The 20,828-nt window shown below is 44.1% G+C and overlaps 1 protein-coding gene across 1 annotated transcript; it reads left to right on the plus strand.

The window, feature by feature from the left end:
* The first annotated feature begins 1,274 nt into the window (after positions 1–1,274).
* On the plus strand, positions 1,275–16,382 carry LOC146986466 (interferon-induced, double-stranded RNA-activated protein kinase-like). Its single transcript, XM_085780481.1, has 12 exons — positions 1,275–1,390; positions 2,655–2,763; positions 2,916–3,028; positions 3,123–3,228; positions 5,112–5,182; positions 7,254–7,388; positions 8,210–8,335; positions 11,129–11,339; positions 11,431–11,574; positions 15,178–15,279; positions 15,392–15,454; positions 16,245–16,382. Exons 1-12 carry the CDS (start codon positions 1,275–1,277, stop codon positions 16,380–16,382), a joined length of 1,434 nt encoding a protein of 477 aa, XP_085636607.1.
* The last annotated feature ends 4,446 nt before the right edge of the window (positions 16,383–20,828 follow it).

Raw genomic sequence — 20,828 nt, forward strand, 5'->3', positions numbered from 1 at the left:
TCGAGGGTCCGAGGGTCCAAACAGCGGTGTTTCGAACAAGGGGGCAGTTGTCGGTCTGAGGAGTGAAGCTCACTTCCGCGTTCAAAAAGCTGCAATCCCCTCGGCTGTCGCTGGGGGCTGGCTCCAGAACGCGATATTTTTTTTCGTAGGATGAGTCCGGGAAAGTCCCGCCTTTCCCGCCGTTCCCGCCTCTGATTGGCTAGATGGGCTCCATTTTCGACTCTGATTGGCTAGAAGGGCTCTCGCCTGATTGGTTGTTTGTTTTGGTTGTGAAACGGCTGTGAAACGGCTGTGAAACGCAGGCTGTCGGCAAAGCGTGAAAGTGCCTAGATCTACTTGGACTCTCTCTACTTATCTGGCCTGTCTACACTCTACCTGGTCTTTTTACTAAACTTAACCAACTCCTTTCTTCATTGCCTAAACCTAACCAGTGGCACAATTACACTTCTCACTCAAACTCAAAATGTAAATTTGGACTCTCTCTACTTATCTGGCCTGTCTAGCCTCTACCTGGTCTTTTTACTAAACTTAACCAACTCCTTTCTTCATTGCCTAAACCTAACCAATGGCACAATTACACTTCTCTCAAACTCAAAATGTAAACTTGGAATATAAATTTAAAAACTTTTTTTTTTTTAAATGTGAAACCAGTGGGGATCGAACTCGGATTCACCACACCACAGGTGTAAACGCAAACCACTACGCCATGGCATCTAATCAGTTTTTAAATTGCAGTTGTGTGTATTTTAGTTTACTACAGTACTGTTGTGAGATGACGTCAATCGAAGGAGAATTCATCCAGCCAATCAGAGGCGGGGAAGGCGGGACTTTCCCGGACTCATCCTACAAAAAAAAATATTGCCTCCAGAACATAGACTGTAAAAAGAAGGGAGCAACTCCAATTGAGCCGGGAGCTACATGAACCACGTGACCGCGCTGGCGGCGACATCAAAGGCTGTCGCCACTCTGTTATATCTATCGCTCTGCCTAAACCCAACCGGCAGAGTAGAGGGCATCGTGATAAGCCAATCAGAGGCCGAGTAAGGCGGGTCGTAGGAAAAAAAAAATGTTGCAACCGGGAGAAACACACGTGTCCAGCGCAGCGTCACGGGAGGAATGTGTGGAACTCCATAACCCAGAAGTTGATCCGCCACAATCGCTCGCTCAGTACTAAGGAGCCAGCAGGGAGAGAAGAGGGAACTTTAAACTTGCAGCAAAGCAGCCAAAAGTCCGTGCATCTAATGGCGAAAGAAAGCAAGTCACTCCTGGCTAAGATGAAGGAGTTTGTACGACGAACAGGCTCGAAGTTGAAGACTGACTCCGAGGGACAAGAACGCACAGGACCGTGGAGCCGCCGGCTGAGGAGTTTTATGTCGCCACCAGATCTACGGTAGGTGCTGATGCAATAAGATGGCATGGCTGATGGTATCCCAAAATCCCATCCCGCTCCCACTCAAAATTACTCACACTCCCGTTTTTATTTTTAATTCATTATTCCTGACTTTATTCTGTAGCTCATCTCCTCCACCTCTCTCCATTGCTGTCAGGGTTTTCCCTGGCGACCGGGGGGGGGGGGGGGGGTCAATTGATGAGCAGCGATATTATATGATATTAACTCTGATATGAACTATATCTTATTATAGTCTACTTGCCAACAATGAGTACCCGGAAATGTTGAGTACCCCAAAGTTTCCACTCCAATATTGCCCAGATCAGCCAAGTCAATTTTGTTTAAATATTGCCCATATAGGCAATTATGCTAATTTATGCTAATTATGTCTGTTTTGCTAATTGCCCAATATATATAAGTTAGCATCCGGCAGTTTCTGAATACTGGGGACCCATACTATATATTTCTAACATAAAACTTTGGGGTACTCAACATTTCCGGGTTCACAATGGGGCCCTATGGGCTGGCAAGTAGACTATTATGTAACTACTTAAATCACACTATTATACTGATTTGTTAAACTCAGCCTGATGTAAACATTACAACTCAATATCTAGTCACACACAAGCAGCTCCATGTCCCTGTGTGATGTTCAGGGACAGGTCAGGACAGTCGGTGGACAGACAGAGAGCTTTAGGTTGAAGTTTATATTAATTAAGGGTGCACTGTAAGACTGTGACCGACCACCCCTGCTGAAAAAACCAGCTTAGACCAACCTAAGCTGGTTTTAGCTAGAGCACTGGAAAAGAGAGTAACGGTCCAATGGCAGCGCCTCCTGGTGGAGGAATATGGGTTTTGCAAAAGCGCCCAAGAACTGACAACTCTGCATTGATGGTGAATGAGCAAGTGTGGTATTTTCAATAATTTAAGGACATTTATAGATCACCCATGTTAATAGCATCATTGAGGATCCTTTACAGATAAACATTAACATATAGGCGAGTAAAAAAACAACAACAAAAAAACAGTTGTCTACATTAATGTTTCAATCTACATTTTGTAATAAACAAATTATAAGTATAATTTGATATGACCAAGACACCTAAAAACAAAAACACGGCCGTTTTCATCAATTTACAAGCAAGTGGGCAACACACATACATTGAGTGAATGAGTTTTCTGGGCGCTTTTGCGATACCCATATCCATCCTGTGTATGAATGTCATCTTGACAATAACTATAAGTTTTATCAATCCTTCTCCAGGTCCTTCATGACAATGATGGTCAATGGCCAACCCCGTCCAATTGATGTTGGGGAGACCAGATGTAAAGCCGAGGAGAATGCAGCTAAAAGTTTGAACGAGAGAGAAATGGTATGATTATTGTTTGTTAAAAATGTGGGAATGTGTGTAAACTCAAAGATGCTTCAGCTTGTAAAATACCATAAACTGAACCATCTTTGAGTTTATTCAAGGGGAAAAAAACAGTGGTCACTTAAGCAAGTATATTACAATTTTGCTTTCAGAAAGAAAATTCACCAGGAAATGTGGGGTTAAGCTGCGAGAGTGGACATGGTCAGTGTGACGGGGAGGCTGTGAAGCCTCTGGGGTCAAGCCTTGGACCAAATGATGCTACCCTGTAAGTCTCCACTCTGCATCCTTGTTTCCTTATAGTTGTTAAGTCTGCATTAAAAATGCAGTGAAAGAAGTTTGCCCAATCTTGTGTACTGTAGCTCTGTGGTGGATGACGAGGAGTACCCAGCTGCCTCTGGGAAAACAAAGGGGGAAGCCAAGGAGGAGGCAGCACTGCATGACACATCTGGCAGTAAAGCTACTGAGGTGAGTTGTAATACACACCAGTCTCTCCTGGGGCCTCATTTATCAAAGAGCGTGTAAAAGTCCTCTTAAATTTTCAGTACGACGGAAAGGCAAAATGTGCGTACGACCAAAAAATATACACTCTTTTCAGATCTATCAAACTCCGCGTACACACGGCTGCACGGTATTTCCCTTGATAGATCACACCGGACCTGAGAAAAGCGTGGATGAGAACACGCCTCATACCCAGCCCCCTAAACGGCCCCACGCAACCATATGTGGTCAATGCAAATCAGTTACGTGCATATTAAGTAGCCATGTGCACTCTGGAAACGTGTGGAATGACGTCAGTGGAAGACGGTGAAGACAACAGACGGACGGAGAGCGGAGAAAGAAGCGGAATTTCTCTGAAAGCGAGATACACGGTAACACGGCAATATCAGTCAGAAACATCATCTTGCATTGAAAGGCTTCAATAAATACAAAAAAAAACTCCCAAATCTAAATGAAACAGAACAGAAAGAAGAAGAATCATATTTATTCTGCCTCTTATTTTAGATTATGTCATAATAATTTAAAGCAGGGTTTCCACTGCCAGTCAGTACTACTTTGCACCCCTTTCCACTAACCCCCAACTTCCATTCACTGGAAGACTTTGATTTTCATTTGTGCATAGCTATATATTAAAAAAAAACAAAAAAAACATTGAAGTCCACCAGTCTGTGACTTTTCCTGATGTTGGGCAGCACCCAGTTTTGTTAAATACAATAAATATTATTCACACAAAAAATATCGATCATGTTTTCTCATTTGCTTTGATTTGCTCCGACATTATTGTGCTTGCTGCTTGCTTGTGTGTGTCCAGTCTGGCTACGTAACACACGCACGTCCCAGAAATTATTTTCCAGACTGGACAGACGGGTTGTGGAAGAGTTGTAGCCTACATGCAAGGGAAAAATATCAATATGATATCAAAAGAAAACGAAATTCGTTTTATAAAGCCAGTATTTAGGAGCAAACTAGTGTAAATGCACAGGGGAAAAATCTGAGTCGCTGTGCTTTTCATGTAAAGTGCCGACGTCAACACGTGTGCGGTGGTGGGGGGGGGGGGTGGGGGGGGGTCATCATCACCACCACTTGCTACTTCAAACAGTGTCCGCGCTCCTCTCTCCCTCGCACACTGCAGTTCTCTGACTCTGCAGCGGCGTCGCCAATTCCTCCTGTTCTTCAAAAAGCGTGTAAATGCCGGTACGCCATGGTCGGACTGGTCGTAAATTTTTGCACTTACTCCCGACAAGTTTTGGTTTGATAGATCCCAAATTAGGCGGAGAAAAGTGCGTACGCACAAAATGGGGGAAAGAGCGTGTAAAAAAGCGTGTATCCACAATGATAAATGAGGCCCCTGGTGTAGTATCCGGAATCAGAAATAATATGCAAACCAAAGAACTGTTTTGAAAACTGCTATGAAAAATGGTACAATGCACAAGTTGAAGACTTTGTGTGTGTGTGTGTTTCAGGCGTCGCTCTGTCCAACTGTGTGTGATGAAGGTTCCCAAGCCAAGCAGTCCTCACCACAAACTAAACCGTAAGACACTGATTAGTGGTATGTTTTGATACATATGTTTGACAAATATATGTTGTGTTTTTTCTAATGTCTCTCTTTCTGTCATTCAAGTGACTCGGTTGTTTTCAACGATTCACCAAACCATCCCAAGGTTCGGCTTTATTTGCAACTTTCTGAATTTTTGACTTTAATTAATGTGTTGCTGAAATGTTGCTTTCATATTTTAATGGTCTAATTTATCTTCCAATCACAAAGGATCCAAATCCTGATGTGATGTTTATACTGTTGTTTAGTGTTCAACAGCATAAACACTAAATCCTGTTTTGTTTTGTTGATGAAGGATACTATGTCGACTCCTGAAGAACGTATCACTGATCCTAGTGACATGTCAGTGACATCAGAAAACTCCAGGTAAGAAAAGTTGAAGGTGTAGTTTGGGTTTGTGTGAGGTGGTCATCAGACAGTACATTATCTGCTGACTAGCAGAGCTGGTACTGGCCACAGGAAAAAAACAGCTAAAAGAAAAAGGCCACAATACCTATTTAAACCTTTGCTTCATATGAAATATTTTTAGCATTTTATTTTGTGTTATTTGTGTTGTTTTTTTTTATGTGAAAACGGCACGTTACTTTTTTTCAACCATTGAACTACCGTACTGCTAACTGCATTAGGTTTCTTTCTGATTTACTAAGACGATCTGCTGCTACAGTGTAATAGCCTATAGTGCACATCACCCAAAGGCAAAAAACCCCCAAACTATCCCTTTCAAACATTAAAATTTAGTATAAGGCAAGGCAAGGCAATTTTATTTGTATAGCCCGTTTTTACAAACAGTTTGTCTCAAAGGGCTTTACATGGCATCGTAACAACATCCTCTGTCCTTAGACCCTCACATCCACTGAGGAAAAACTCCATGGAAAACCCTTTTAACAGGGAAAAATCAGAGAAACCTCAGGGTGAGCAACACCCAGATCCCTCACCCAGGACGGACAGACGTGCAATAGATGTTGTTACAGACAAGAAAACAGGTTACAGTTTATATCACAGAATGGAAATGTTAGCAGGAGTTGATGAAGGCAGTCTCTGGTGAGGGGGGGGGGGGGGGGGTGGCCAGCTCGATGGGAGGACTGGGTGGCAGACTGGTCCATGGGAAGGGAGGGGAGGCCGGTCTAACAGCAGGGGAAGGGGAGGGAGGGGGGGGCGATGCAGGCGGCGGCTGGTGCAGAGAGATGGAGCTCCGGTGGATCTGCGGAAACACAGAGAAAGTGCGAGACACCAAGGCCAAACAGCAGAAAATGACAGTTCAAAAATATACTGAGGAGAGGAGAGGAGGGGAGGGTTGAGGAGAGGAGAGGAGAGGAGAGGAGAGGAGAGGAGAGGAGAGGAGAGGAGAGGGCTCTGTGTAACCAGATGTGTCCCCCAGCAGTCTAAGCCTATATCAGCGTAGCTATAACTGTGCGTTCACACCAAAAGCTTCCAAAGCGTCAAAAACGCTCGAGGGTCATGGGCGTCAGACAAGACAGCTCCCAAAACGGCAAATATTTTCAGCCGCTTTGGCCGCTCGTCAGGTGACTGACGTCAAAGTTCGATCGCGCTGGTCATTGGGGAGCCGAAGAACGAAAAAAAGGCAGCCAACGGACATCTCTATTCTGACAGGCTGCCGCCGGTTGCCGCTTAACCGCGTCATAGCTAATTACCCTGAAGTTAACCAGGACTCAACTTCTGGTCTGGTGACGCTTTGGAAGCGCGGCGACGCCTGTTGACGCTTTGGACGCTCAGTGTTGCTCTCATTGAAAATGAATTGACTTCCGGCGTTTTTGACGCTTTGGAAGCTTTTGGTGTGAACGCACAGTAAAATGGTTCAGAGCTACCTGAACCAGCCCTAACTAAAAGCCCTGTCACGAGACGAGACCTCTGTCTGAAGCTATAAGAAGATCATTAGAGACTTTGACAAGTGCTGTTTCAGTGCTATGGTGTTCTCTGAATCCAGATTGGAAAGCTTCAAAGAGCACGTTGCTGTGCAGATGTTCATGTAGCTGCTCCAGGACAACCTTCTCAAGGATCTTAGAGATGTAAGGAAGGTTGGATATAGGCCGATAGTTGGCAAGGACATCTGGGTCAAGAGAAGGTTTTTTAAGTAAAGGGTTAATGACAGCCACCTTGAAGGCCTGTGGCACGTAGCCTGTGGCTAAGGAAAGATTGATTTGGTTCAGAAAAGAAATGTTAATTAAGGGGAAGACATCCTTAAGTAGTCTTGTCGGGACTGGATCCAGCAAACATGTGGCTGACTTGGAAGAAGTAATTGCAGAAGTTAAGTCTGACAGGTCGATGGGAGAGAAGCTGTCCAAGTGTGTCCCAAGTCTGGGAGGTGCTTCTATGGGTACCGTAAGTGTACCGTATAAGTGTGCTACTACAGTATATTTACTATGGTGTTCAGTCAGTCTGTACGATGTGTTGATCTTCTCATCTTTTCCTTCCACAGTAACACATTTACAACTTCATTTGACTGCAAAGAGCGCCTCGGCAAAGGAGCCTTTGGTTGTGTCTACAAGGCAACACAGAAACTGCTGAACAAGGACTTTGCTGTGAAGATTGTCCCCTGTAAAGAGTATGTAAAGTATACAATGTTTAGTTTTTTAAATAGTTTTCTATATGTATTACAATCTCAAGCCGTTTTCCCACTAAAATTAGCGGGTCGACGCGGGTTTTTTAAACGCGGGTCGACCCGCTAACAATCGGCATTTGGCCCCTTTCCCATTGACCAAAATGAGCCGAGTCTGACCCCCCCCCCCCGCTGAGGGATCAGACAGAGCATAAACCAGTCGCCCCGCTCTCATCCGCGGTGCAAGAGACACACACAGTCATGCCACAGCCGCCCGCCGCGGAGTGTCCGTCCGCCGAGGCAGACTCTCTGGCTGGCTGACCTGGAGCACCAGGACCGCGGAGGACAGAGAGTCTGCTGCGGCCGGATGACGGACTTCCGCGGCACAACACGTCAGTTAAACAGACTGTCGCTTCTTTTCTTTTCTTTTTTTCTATCGTTTTTGGTCAGTGTTCTCTGATCTTTTGATCCCAGTCTCGGATGAGAGCAGAGCGGAGCAGAGCTTTGTTTTGGTACGTGATATGAGACGCGACCGGCGCGATGACGTAGCGTCACGTAACGTTCAGTGTCATCACGTAAATTAGCGGGTTGACGCGGGTCTGGCGTTCCCACTGCAAGCCGTTCGGAGCCGAGCCGATTAAAGGCGATTTTAACCCGCGTCGCTTGCCGAGTCGTTTGACCCGCGTCGACGCGGCTCGGTGCGCCTTTCCCACTGCCACCAAAAGCCGATTGTTAGCGGGTTTAAACGGGTTTTTTGGCCAGTGGGAAAGGGGTATCAGATGCAACACAGGACAAAGGTTTTATCAAATGTTCTCCTTACTCCTTAGGAACAACAGATCTTTGAGAGAGGTGAAGGTGCTGTCTGACCTCCATCACCCCAACATTGTCCGGTTGTTCTCATGCTGGATGGAAGACTCAGGATACCAAACAGACAATTCAGACGACAGTTGGGGCTCAACAGAGTAAGTCTCATCTAACACGGACCTGCAACCATGAGCATTCGGTTGATTCAGGACTCAGCTATTAGCAACATGCAACATGACCACTCTGCACCTGCTTTGATGCTAAATCTTGTTTGCCTTTCCAGCAGATGTGTTGTTTAAAGGGATAGTTCGGGTCTTTTCATATGAATCTATATGGCATCCCCATCACCAGTTACGTGCTGTGACAGTGACTTTCCCCGGACTGCGTCCCGTGAGTGGAGTTCCGGCCTGGTTTCGGTGCTGACAAATGTAGTCCGGCTAGTTGGCTGGGGTCACGAAAATAAAGCGTTTTGCCTCTCAAAACAATATGCGTTCAAAAGAGTGATACATTTGCATCACAAAACCGTTGTCCACGAAAAAGTCTGACCTCGCAATCGCTTGGCGCTATTTTCTCTCCCTCCGTATCACTGCGCGCTGCCGCCTGTAGACGGCTGTGCGCGTTTCCATCAGCTGTTTCACTGAGTTTACTGCTCGGATAGTTCACATAAACATATCTGATTATGATACAAGTGATGAAGCCATCCCTTGTTTTAGCACAGAGCTAAAGGGAGAGCTTTATGAACCTGATGTGATGCTGAACCTCATCAGATGGAGTTAGAACGAGCAGACAGAGAGAGGAGGGACAGGGAAGTGACAAGCTGAAGTTGGACCCACAGCTGTAGCTGTGACAGACAGGGTGACCGGGTGATGATCAGTAATGCAGCGCAGTCCGTGATGGAAGATCAGCCCGACAAATGTACACACACTATCAGGACGATTATTTTTTCTTGCCGTTATAAAATAGCGAGCCTCCACACCAGCTGCGTCCACTGTGCTCTGGCTCAGCTGACCGGTGGTCAGATAGTAGTTAGATCTTCACATGTTGAACTCTTTTAAACAAAGTGCAGCCAAACACCAGGCTGAAGGCAGGTGAGCTGCACGTCAGCTGGCTGCAGAGTAGCCTACCGTTCTTTTCTTTTTTTCTTATTTTTTCAGCAGCACCGTCCGGTGCAGGTGATGCACGCTGTCTGTCTGTGTATGTTTGTAGGTCTGATCTTCTGTCATAATCAGATATGTTTATGTGAACTATCCGAGCAGTAAACTCAGTGAAACAGCTGATGGAAACGCGCACAGCCGTCTACAGGCGGCAGCGCGCAGTGATACGGAGGGAGAGAAAATAGCGCCAAGCGATTGCGAGGTCAGACTTTTTCGTGGACAACGGTTTTGTGATGCAAATGTATCACTCTTTTGAACGCATATTGTTTTGAGAGGCAAAACGCTTTATTTTCGTGACCCCAGCCAACTAGCCGGACTACATTCATCAGCACCGAAACCAGGCCGGAACTCCACTCACGGGACGCAGTCCGGGGAAAGTCACTGTCACAGCACGTAACTGGTGATGGGGATGCCATATAGATTCATATCAAAAGACCCGAACTATCCCTTTAAGAGCTTAGAGGAGACGCAGCCCACTTAAAGGGATAATTCACCCAAAATTCAAATTTCTCATTATCTACTCACCCTCATGTGGACTAAGGAATGGGAGAAGTTTCAGAGTCCTCCGTGGCTTCTCTGAGTTACAGCGGGGCTCCGCGCAGCAGTATTTGTCCATATAATGGTTGTGAATGGATACCACTTTTCTTCATCCAAAAAGACACACCAAAAAACATCCAAATACCTCCATAGTGCTCGTCTGTAATGTCCCTCTTGTATTGAAGCCCCGACATGAGAAATTGTTCCGAAAAAAATTAAATAAGTCTATATTTTAAGCTTGTTTGTAGCGGAAGCTCCCAGTGTCTCAGTTCACTGCTCTTCCTGTGTCAGTGCAAATCCGGCGGAACAACTTCTCATGTTGGGGCTTCAATACAAAAGGGACATTACAGACGAGCACTATGGGGGTATTTGGATGTTTTTTGGTGTGTCTTTTTGGATGAAGAAAGTTGGTATCCATTGACAACCATTATATGGACAAATACTGCTGCGCGGACCCCCCCGTAACTCAGAGAAGGCACGGAGGACTCTGAAACTCCTCACAGCTCTTAGTCGACATGAGGGTGAGTAGATAATGAGTGAAATTTGAATTTTGGGTGAACTATCCCTTTAAGTAACAATAAGTTTAATGCCAAAAGTGACTGCCTACTCCAGCATTAACAGCAGCCTTGAAAGAAGTGTATTGCTGCCTTCTATAGTTGAGTCCAGCATCACTGATCGTTGTGTCAGAGGGTGATTGTAGCTTCTCCTTTCTTTCTTTTCTCTTCCCTCTGTTTTCACTTTAATGGACTGGTTTTTCATGAGAGATGTAGAGGTGTGGTTAAGCGGTGCTGAGGTGGAGATGACCTCGCTTGGAGAGGCGTGAGCCTCCCGCCCCTGAAATCACGGGAAATAGATTTCACCTGCGGGCTGACTGGTAGTCTGAGGCTGCCACGCGGGAGTGAACACTGAAGACACGACGCACCTTGGGGAACCAGCCTGATTCCACCATCATTCTTTTAAAAACTCTGAACTGAAAACCGAAGGCGGAGAGAGCACCGGTCTGAGCTGGCGGCAGCTAACTCCGGTAGGCCGACCCACCTTCACACTGTTCTCTAGGTGAAACCAGTCCATCTCCGTTCTTCCCCTGTTCTCTTCCTACTCACACCCTCCAGGTTAGGATTAGCACCGGTTATGTTTACATAAATCTCCCTAGACCCGCTAGTCCGTAACAACAGGTGTTAAGTTGCTCTTTAAAACACTGACTCAGTAGAGGTGGATTAATTCACTTATTCGTGAATTTGTCTTTTCTCACGTTTCTAGATCATCCGGTGATTCATTTACAAAGTTCCTCTATATTCAGATGGAGCTGTGTGACACTAAAACTCTTAGAGTGTGGATAGATGAGAAAAATGCAGAGACAAAACCGCAGACAAACTCCAAGAGGAGACAGGAAAGCCTGGTCGTCATTCTGCAATTAGTCACAGGAGTTGAGTACATCCACTCCAAGAAGTTCATCCACAGAGACCTGAAGGTGAGACGAAGTGGATGAAATCATTTACTATACTAAACCCCATCCGTCATGAAGCCCATCATCGATTGTTGCATGTCTTTCCTCTGGTTAGCCTGCCAACATCCTGTTTGGACAAGGTGGAGAGGTGAAGATTGGAGACTTTGGTCTGGTCACTGATGAGAACGACAACGATGCTGGGAACCTGATTAAGAGAACCGTGTGCAAAGGAACCCCATCTTACATGGCACCTGAACAGGTGAGATATTCATGGACATCAAGTTTCTGAGTATCATTAAATACTGGTATACAGAAAGTCCTTATACCCCCTTGAAATAGCTAGAATATTTGTCTTACAGCCTGAAATAAAAACCCATCAAAAGTAATCTATGACAACATCAAACTAATGAAAAAAGTTTATGATAGTTCTGAAAATTGATTAAAAAAAATTGAAAAACTAGAATATCAGGTAGGGCGGCACGATAAATAAAAAAATAAAACGAAAAAAATTTCATCTTGATTCACACCTACATGCGATCTCAATCCTAAATGGCAACGATTCTATTTCATTATATTCATTCTATTTCACGAGCTGCATCACAAACAAACGCTCCTATTTTCCTCTACGAGTTTCTCAAGTGTCCCCACACACCGCACTGTCGCTGCCGTCTCCCTCAACCTATGACAAAGCGCCTTTACATCACGTGATTCAGCGGAGAAGGAAGCCCGCTGGTAGTTTTTCAAAAGAGACAAGACAAAAGGTCAGTTTTTTGGCGGGGTATGATGACTTTATAGGACTCTATTGATAGCTTTCAGTGACGTCACTTCCCAGGGACCTGGCGGTCAAAAGCAACATTCCAAAATGGCCCCGCAATGGACTTTCTATGGACAAACAACCGAGTAATGACTTAAATCATCTGCCAGCAGCCGAGAAAGAAAGATATAAAAACAGCTTTGAAGTTTTGGGCACTTGTGACCCATATTCAACACCAGCTGCTGTATACCAGCTGTTTAAAATGACCAGTTCCCTGCCGAAGCTCGAGTTGGGCGATGTTTACATTTACCTGGTGGAGAATCCATCATCCTCCACCGCTTGCAAACAATATTTCCGGTGTTATGGCTCAACTGGTGTCTGATTAAAAGCCCCATTTTGTAGTTTTTTGATCTTAAAATAATGTTTCTGAACTCGTTGAAGTGGTAGAAATGTACCTGTAACTTTCCTGTGTGGGAACACCGTCCTGGTACCGCAGCTCCGCTGAGCTCCACAGTCTGAGCTCCAGCCCACTGAGCCCAGGCTCCCTGCTCCTCTCACCCACAAACCAGAGCCCTTAGCTGGGCTGCACGGTGACCAGCTGCCCCCCCTTTACCCCCCGGAGCTTTGCTACGCACCGCTACCGACGGCAACGATGACGGCGGTCCGATAGCAGCGGGACCGGCGGCGGTGGCGGCGGCGGTAACCCGGCGGGACCGCCCGCCACCGGACACGGCAACAGCACCGCCCGCGGCGGCAGCGACACGGTAACGGGGGTCGGGACCGACCGCGGCGCGGCGAGGACGATGTTGTTATTGTATTTTCAGAGTGTTTTCCATTAGTTGGTAACTTTAACATGACAGGCTTTGTCATACTGTGCAGTGTTGTGCAGAGTGAGAGTAGTGTGGCGCTGACTGACTGTAGATTGCCTGAACAGGTTCACTCACAGAAGCATATTCGCTGCAGTAACATGTGAACTGCGGCTTGATTTGTGAATTTGTGACAAATCTGCGGACGGAAGTGCAGCACAGCTGTTGTTCGGTACGGTAACCAGTTAAATCAGACACCAGTTGGGCCATAACACCGGTATTTTTGAAGCAGCAGGGAGCAGTGTGTGTTTTTCTGCCTTGTCCTAACCAGCGGACAGCGGGGAAGTGGATTGTTTTGACCGCCAGGGGGGCGTTCCATACGGGCCGTGACGTCACATGAAAGCTATCAATAGGAACTGTATAAAAGATAAAGAGAGAGATTTTAACAGATTTTATGCAACGATGCAGCTCAAAAACTAGAACATTTCCTCTGGGGAAATGTTGAAAGGCCCGCGGGGCTACTGCCGGTTTTGCCATCTCTGTCAACATGGGAATGAAACCCACGATCTTAAGGTCAAGACATCAGACAGACGTGCGTGCGTGTGTGTGTGTGGTGGACAAAGTTACCTGTGTCAGTCTGATTTAGCTGTGTCTCTGTTTATAAACATTTAAACGAGCGCCAGGTGGATTGTTTATGAAGTTAACGAGCTCTGGCCTGAGGATCAAAGAGGTTACCACGGCGATAGGGGCCCCCGCAGGCTGAGACAGACAGAAACGTGGAGAAAAAGAGCCATTTTCTGCCTCTGCACCGGTCTCGCAAAAGGCTTACGGTGACCAAACGGTAACTCCTAACATCGGTCCGTTCTGCTTCTCTCAGAAAATATTTGTATTGGAGTCAATGAGGAGCAGAGACAGACGTGGCCGCACTCAGAGGCTGATTCTGTCAATTCTGTAAGTCTCTCATCCCGATCAAACCTCACGTTTTGATATACAATTTGTAGTAGCGAATCGAAAAGCATCCAGAAGATGAAAAATAAAAACTAGGAAAAAATCCACACAATAACAGTAGTGCCCAGGCTTGGCACTACTGTTATTTCATAGCTATTTCATAGCTGTTGGGACCAGTGCCCGGTGCGATGGCCCGTGGCCCTAACAACAATTTGCTTTTTTTATGCAGTGAATGATGCAAAGCCTGTGGAGCTAGTTCAGGCAGACAACAAAAGCTGATCAGCTGATCAGTCACATGCCCTCCTCCTCCAATAGGGCGGGCTATTTAAACCCCTCCAGTTTACCTGCTCATCCCTGACTGGCCCATGCTGCTGCTGCTGCTGCTATTTCCTGCTCTGCTGCCTTGCTGCTGCTTCTGCATGTATCTCGCTGCTGCTGCTGCCGCTGCCGCCCATGAGGTTTGTAAACCCACCTCCTCCCCAGCATCCACCTGTGGGCTCTGTCTCTATGATGGGGGGGGGGGGGCTGATGCCAAACCTGCTGCAGCCATGCTCGAGGATATGCTAACTATGCTGTGCTTCAGCTTGCAATGCTTATACTCATTTCAGAGTTGTCAGAGTTGTCTGACTGAACAGTTGAGTTCTTGTGTTTAATAAATGATAAAAGGGGAAAAAAATACATGAATATAAAAATGATCTGCCTTTTTCCTTTCGTTTAAGTGATAGGTCACCCAAAATTCAAATTTCACTCATGTGGACTAAAGGCTGGGAGAAGTTTCAGAGTCCTCCGTGCCTTCTCTGAGTTACAGGGGCTCCGCGCAGCAGTATTTGTCCATATAATGGTTGTGAACAGAGCTCACTTTTCTTCGTCCAAAAAGACACACCAAAAAACATCCAAATACCTCCATAGTGCTCGTCTGTAATGTCCCTCTTGTATTGAAGCCCCGACATGAGAAATTGTTCTGCCGGTGATTTGCACTGACACAGGCAGAGCAGTGAACTGAGACACTGGGAGCTTCCGCTACAAACAAGCTTAAAATATAGACTTATTTAATTTTTTTCGGAACAATTTCTCATGTAGGGGCTTCAATACAGAGGGACATTACAGACGAGCAGCATGGAGGTATTTGGATGTTTTTTGCTGTGTCTTTTGGACGAAAAAAAGTGAGCTCCATTCACAACCATTATATGGACAAATACTGCTGCACCGAGCCCCCCGTAACTCAGAGAAGCCACAGAGGACTCTGAAACTTCTCCCAGCCCTTAGTCCACATGAGGGTGAGTAGATAATGAGTGAAAATTTGAATTTTGGGTGAACTATTCCTTTAACATCCTGTGTTCTGGTTTTATCACAGAAGGGGGAGACGACTTATGACCGAAAAGTTGACATTTTTCCTTTGGGCCTGATCTACTTTGAACTTCTTTGGAAAATCTACGCTCGTCAGGAAAGGGAAAAGGTGAGTTGTTTACAATACAAAGTTGTGTGTCATATCAATAAGTGCCTGTGGTGTTTTAAAAAATAATTTCCAAGCTATCAGGTGTGTGAAGTCTTGTTTTTGTCACTTCCAGGTTTGGAAAAATGCCAGACAACAGAATCTTCCCAGGAACTTTAAAAGCAAATTTCATGAAGAGGTGTGTCAACATTTTATCAATATATTCATAATGGAACCCATTAATATTAAGATGTGCTCCTAACTAATATGTTACACAGGAAATGAGTGTGTGTACTGGGGATTCACTCCAGTTGCTTTGTGGCATGTCTACACAGAGTGCATGTCAGCTACACCAGGGTTCTTACGGATCCTTAAAAAGTCTTAAAAGGCATTGAATTCATTAATCTAAAAACGAGGCCTTAATTGGCATTAAAATGTCTTAAATCAATTTTTCAAACGTCTTAAAAATGTTAACACATGGTAAGTGGGATTTTATGGTTGTAATTAGTCTCAAATCTCAAAATAATTGCTAACATTCTGACATAGTGAAGTTAGTGGCGGCCGTCACCGCTAAATTTCTCACTGTCACCAGCTCCCAAATCAGTTTTTTCCCCCAATCATTCATGTAGCAGTCACTTTACCTTGGACCACATAGGAAAGTGGGTAAAATTGTCACTAACCCTATGTCATAGATGTGGTGACATTTTTGTTTTGTTTTTGCATTTGTGTTTATTGTGAATCGGTCTTACATTTCATTTCAAGTGGCATTAAAATGTCTTAAAAAGTCTTAAATTTAAGTTGGCTTAAGCTGTAGGAACCCTGTACATCTCCCAAAATATCATCAGTAAATAATAATAATGTAAAACCTTTTATGGCTCCCAATTTACCCATGTGGCAGATACAGTGAAAAAAAGAGTAATGCTACAGTTTGAATTGATTGCTTAGTAGCTGTTGTTTATTTTTTTACTATTAATATTCTTGTATTTCAGTTCCTCATCATAAGACCCATGCTGAAATTGAAGCCACAGGACCGACCTGAAGCAAATGGCCTCAACACACAACTGAAGGAGTACAATGAAAAACTCAACAGTCAAGCCTCAACCCGTCGCCTCAGCAGGACTTACTGACAGAGTAAACAACACAAGAACGTTACAGCTGTTCTGTTCTTCAATTTTTATATAGTATTTTTGCATAAATTAAGAGAGTATTTAAAGCAGAAGTAAGTGATATATTTGTGTTAATATAAGTCTTAAATAGTTATATCTTCCGACAGCAATCACTTACATAGAGTGTTTGGTCTGAAACACGGGTCTGTCAGTCACTCTGCTCTGCTCTGAGCCCAGGAGAAAACATTTCTCGTATCCTACAGTTTTATCCAATGAGGAGAGAGAACGGCATGCAGGGCTGTGTGTGCAGCCAAGGAACGCCGTGAATGTGGTGACGTAGGGACGAGGACCAATAGATCCATGACGAGGGCGGGGGCTGCTAACTCCATCGGCTGACAAGACATTATGGTGCGTTCAAGGCAACCCGTAACTCGTGTTTTTCCGACGGGTCGGAAGTTACGAGTGGCCGTTATAGTGACTTTCACAGGTAAAACAGGTCGGAAAAACACGAGTGGGTTGCCTGGAACGCTACAAAGTCCTAAGTTGTGACTTGAAGCTGTAATTTACGGTTTCAAAAGCCTGCCTGGAACGCAGCATTAGCCAAAATGACCGGATCGCTTACTTCTGCTTTAAGTCTTTTTAAGAAAACATTTCTAAAACCATTTGCATCCGCGGTTGTTGTATACAATCGGGTGCATGTACAATGTAGCCCTCAAAGCAGTACACTACCGGTCAAACGTTGTAGACTCCGGGTTTTGCAGTGATGATTCAACTTTTATTGAGTTTTTAAATTTTTTTACAAGACCAAACTAAAAACCAGTAAAAAAATAAATAAATACCGGTAAGGCAAAATTAAGATGACAATAAACATAAAAGTAAAAACAATAAATAAAATAAGTACATAAGAAGTCCAAAACAGGTACATGAATACCTGTGAATTTTTTTTAACTCTACCGTTTTACTGTTATTAGGTTAAAACTCTGGCCAATTAGGGCGCGGAAACGTTGAGTGACAGGTCCGAGCAGCTCCGTGGACAGCTGCTTCGAGGCCAGTGGGCGGGGTCTCGGCCGGCCAATCCAACATGGCGCTGTTCAGGCCGCCATATTTGAATCACAAAAACGACTCCCCAAAACCAATGGGTGACGTCACAGGTGCTACGTCCATATTTTTTACAGTCTATGCAGCAAACCAACCAATCAGGACAACAGCTGTCAAAACCCTCCCGTTGTCGGACACGACATGAAACCACTCCAGCCAGCTCAATTATGTTGTAAATAGGATATCCGCTGGAAAAAATATTTTTTTCATGGGCCGTTTATTGAGTTATTTAAGACACTGCTACAGCTAACAGCTAACGGTTAGCCCAGCTAACCGCGCTTTTCTTTTTCTTTCTGTTTTCTGTGAGAAGTTGGCAGGCAACCGTTCATCTCCAGCGGTATCTCAACACAAAACTGTTATTTCGGTGAGCCTTGCGAGTGTTTTAAGAAACTTAATGAATTCAGGTCATTGTTAAATTACGTTTTGCCACGTGACACGTCTGTAAACACGCACTGTTGTGTGTTTGTTGTGCGCCAGCTCTCCACCTGTTCTGATCTGAAGTAGGTGACACACCTTTCTGATTGACCAGCGTGTTCCAGGACACAGACTGGCTTGTAAAAGCTACGCTTTTTTTTGGTGAAGTGATGTTTATCTATACTTAAAGCAGATATCAGTGGAATGTTTTTGTTAATATAAGTCCTAAATAGTCCTATTTTCCGTCAGCAATCACTTACATGAAGTATTTCAGCCTAAACACGAGTCTCTCCGTCACTCTGCTCTGCTGTAACCCGAGGAGAAAATTTTCCTTGTGGGATACAAGTGTTATCCAATGAGGGGAGAGAACGGCATGAAGGGCTGTGTGTGCAGCCAAGGGATGCGCGTGAATGTGGTGACGTAGCACGAGGACCAATTGATGCCTGACAAGGGCGGGGGCTGCTAACTCATGGTGCGTTCAAAGAAACTCGTACTTTGTGTTTTTCCTTCCTGTGAAGTCATACCAGTTCGATCTGGTACGAGTTCACGGGTCGGAAGTTACGAGTGGCCGTTATAGGGAACTTTCACAGACAACAGGACGGTAAAAACACGAGCTACGGGTTACCTGGAACGCTACCAAGTTGTAGTTGTGACTTGAAGCTGTAACTTACGGTTTCAAAAGCCTGCCTTGAACACAGCATTAGCCGAAACGGCCGTGCCACTGATATCTGCTTTAATTTCATGAATTCATTTTGAGAATGGAAATTTATTATAATCCCAAGAGAGGGCATTTTAAGTGTAGCTATTATTCTTATATATTATACACATCTTTATATATTTAAGTTCATTATTTTAACAAGTCTGTATTTCTATATCTTTTTATTTACAAATAGTTCAAGAGAGGCCACTGAACAATGTTTTGCACAGTTATAAAGTTATAAGACACTGATGGCACAGTGCTGGGTTTATATCTTATAACCAAAAATGCTTTGCACTGGTTAGGGGGTACTTGGCTGAAAAAATATTTTGCAGGGGGTACGTCATTGAAAAAAGGTTGAGAACCACTGTATAGGATATCCTTTCAAAGGCAGCTATGCCTAACTCTGTGAGCCATTCTTGAAACACCAGTCACTCTGCATCTTTTGACTTTATCATTATCATCTGTTTGCCAATCATGATACTTGTCTGAATCCAGTTGGTTAAGGGTTTTACAATATGGGCCATGGGTTTAGGGTTACCTAATATGTAAAGACTGGGGCAGAACTCAAAATCCGATCTTCTGACCTCTGTGATAATCTCATGAACCCTTTTCCAAAATGTCTGAATCTTTGGGCCTGACCATAGAGCATGTGTTAGGGTACCCAACTCACCTAAACATCTCCAACTTTGCAGTCTTTTATTGAAAATGATGCAGTGTGATGTGTCATTGTACTGTGAATGAAATGAAAGCATAGAAAAAAGAATTAATGAATCAATTTATAAACCAAAATGTATTATGTGTATATGTGCATGTATTATAAACCAAAATGTATTCTAAACCATTGACTTTGATCAGAGTAGCCACCTTTGGCAGATGGTGTAATAAAACTTTTGACTGGTCAATTACTGTATACAATAGCTGACTGTGAGCCTTATAAAGGAGAACCAGGTTGTAACCCTTTTTTGGTTGTTTGTTTTTGTTTTTTCTATTGTTCTTGCCTTCGGGCACTCTTTCCCAAAACTTGAATACAATTAAAGATAAGTGGCTTGAAATCTGTCTGCACATTTACTTGATGTTGCATAAACACTTCTGTGTACCTATTATCACTTTAAGTACAAAGATAGGAAGAATGAGACACGTGAGGACAGTTTTGACGCCATTTCCACGTTTACTGTCTGATGACCATGGGCGTGGTAGTGGGGGGAAAGAGGGCCCATCAAAATCCTGAAATTATAATTTTTTTGTGTGATGTTTTTATTTCAAATTAATTGGGCCCTCCAATTAATTTGTGTCATAATTTATTTTAAATATATTAATAACATCAACTGAGAGAATTAACTCTGTGTCACAGTCCTCCCAACATATTGGGCATTCTGGGGGCCTCCTCTTGGAGGCGCAAAATGGTTTAGTCCGCCCATAAACAGCGGCCCAGCGACAAAAAACATAAATCGGGGTATCAGAAAAATAAAAAGAAAGAAGGCAGAATTAGGGGGGGCAGCTGTCAACATTTTGGCAAACTGGCCCATTGCCATAATCCCTATAGTTTTAGGAGTAGGTTTGTTAATTGTGGGTTTTAGAACGGCGGAGCAGAGCCGTGAGCTGCTCAGAGCTACGCTACAGAGGCTCATGGGATTTCTTGGTTTCCCTCATCAAACTCATCAAATACACAATCCAACAACTCCACAACGCTCTGGTGGACAAGTTGTGAGCTGCACATTCACCACGCTATGAGATAATAACACAACGTTACCACACAGAGTTGTTTTAGAGGGAAATTCAGAGACTGCTTGATGAAAAACTTTCTCACACTGTCTGTTGTAAACTGTTTTCTTGTCTGTATCAACATCAATACAAAAACAAAGCCGTCACTGTTAAACCGTTTTAAGTGGATTTTCTTACCTAAGAGATTAAAAAAATATTATAAATTATTTGGTAATGGTTTATTTCAACCAGTTACTCTTTGTCAAAATTATGTTGATCTTCCTCTTGCCTCTCAAAAATAGAGGACCAACCTCCTCTGACTATGGACCAGCCTCCACTGATGGTGATATATTATCATGTTTTACTCGCATAACCCACTGCAACAACCTAACCTCAAAATTAAACTTGAAAAAAGAAAAAAAATTATGTTCATATAATTTTCAGACATTGTTTTTTATGAAAACAACCTGATTTTGATATATTTTTTTCCTTCCCGTGTGTTTCAGCCACACGGTGTCGCTGTAGGTGAGTGCAAGTTATATTTTTATTTTCTG

Source organism: Trachurus japonicus, chromosome 6 (genome assembly GCF_045865225.1).
Source record: "Trachurus japonicus isolate A0001 chromosome 6, Traja_1.0".
In the NCBI taxonomy this organism is placed as follows: Eukaryota; Metazoa; Chordata; class Actinopteri; order Carangiformes; family Carangidae; genus Trachurus; species Trachurus japonicus.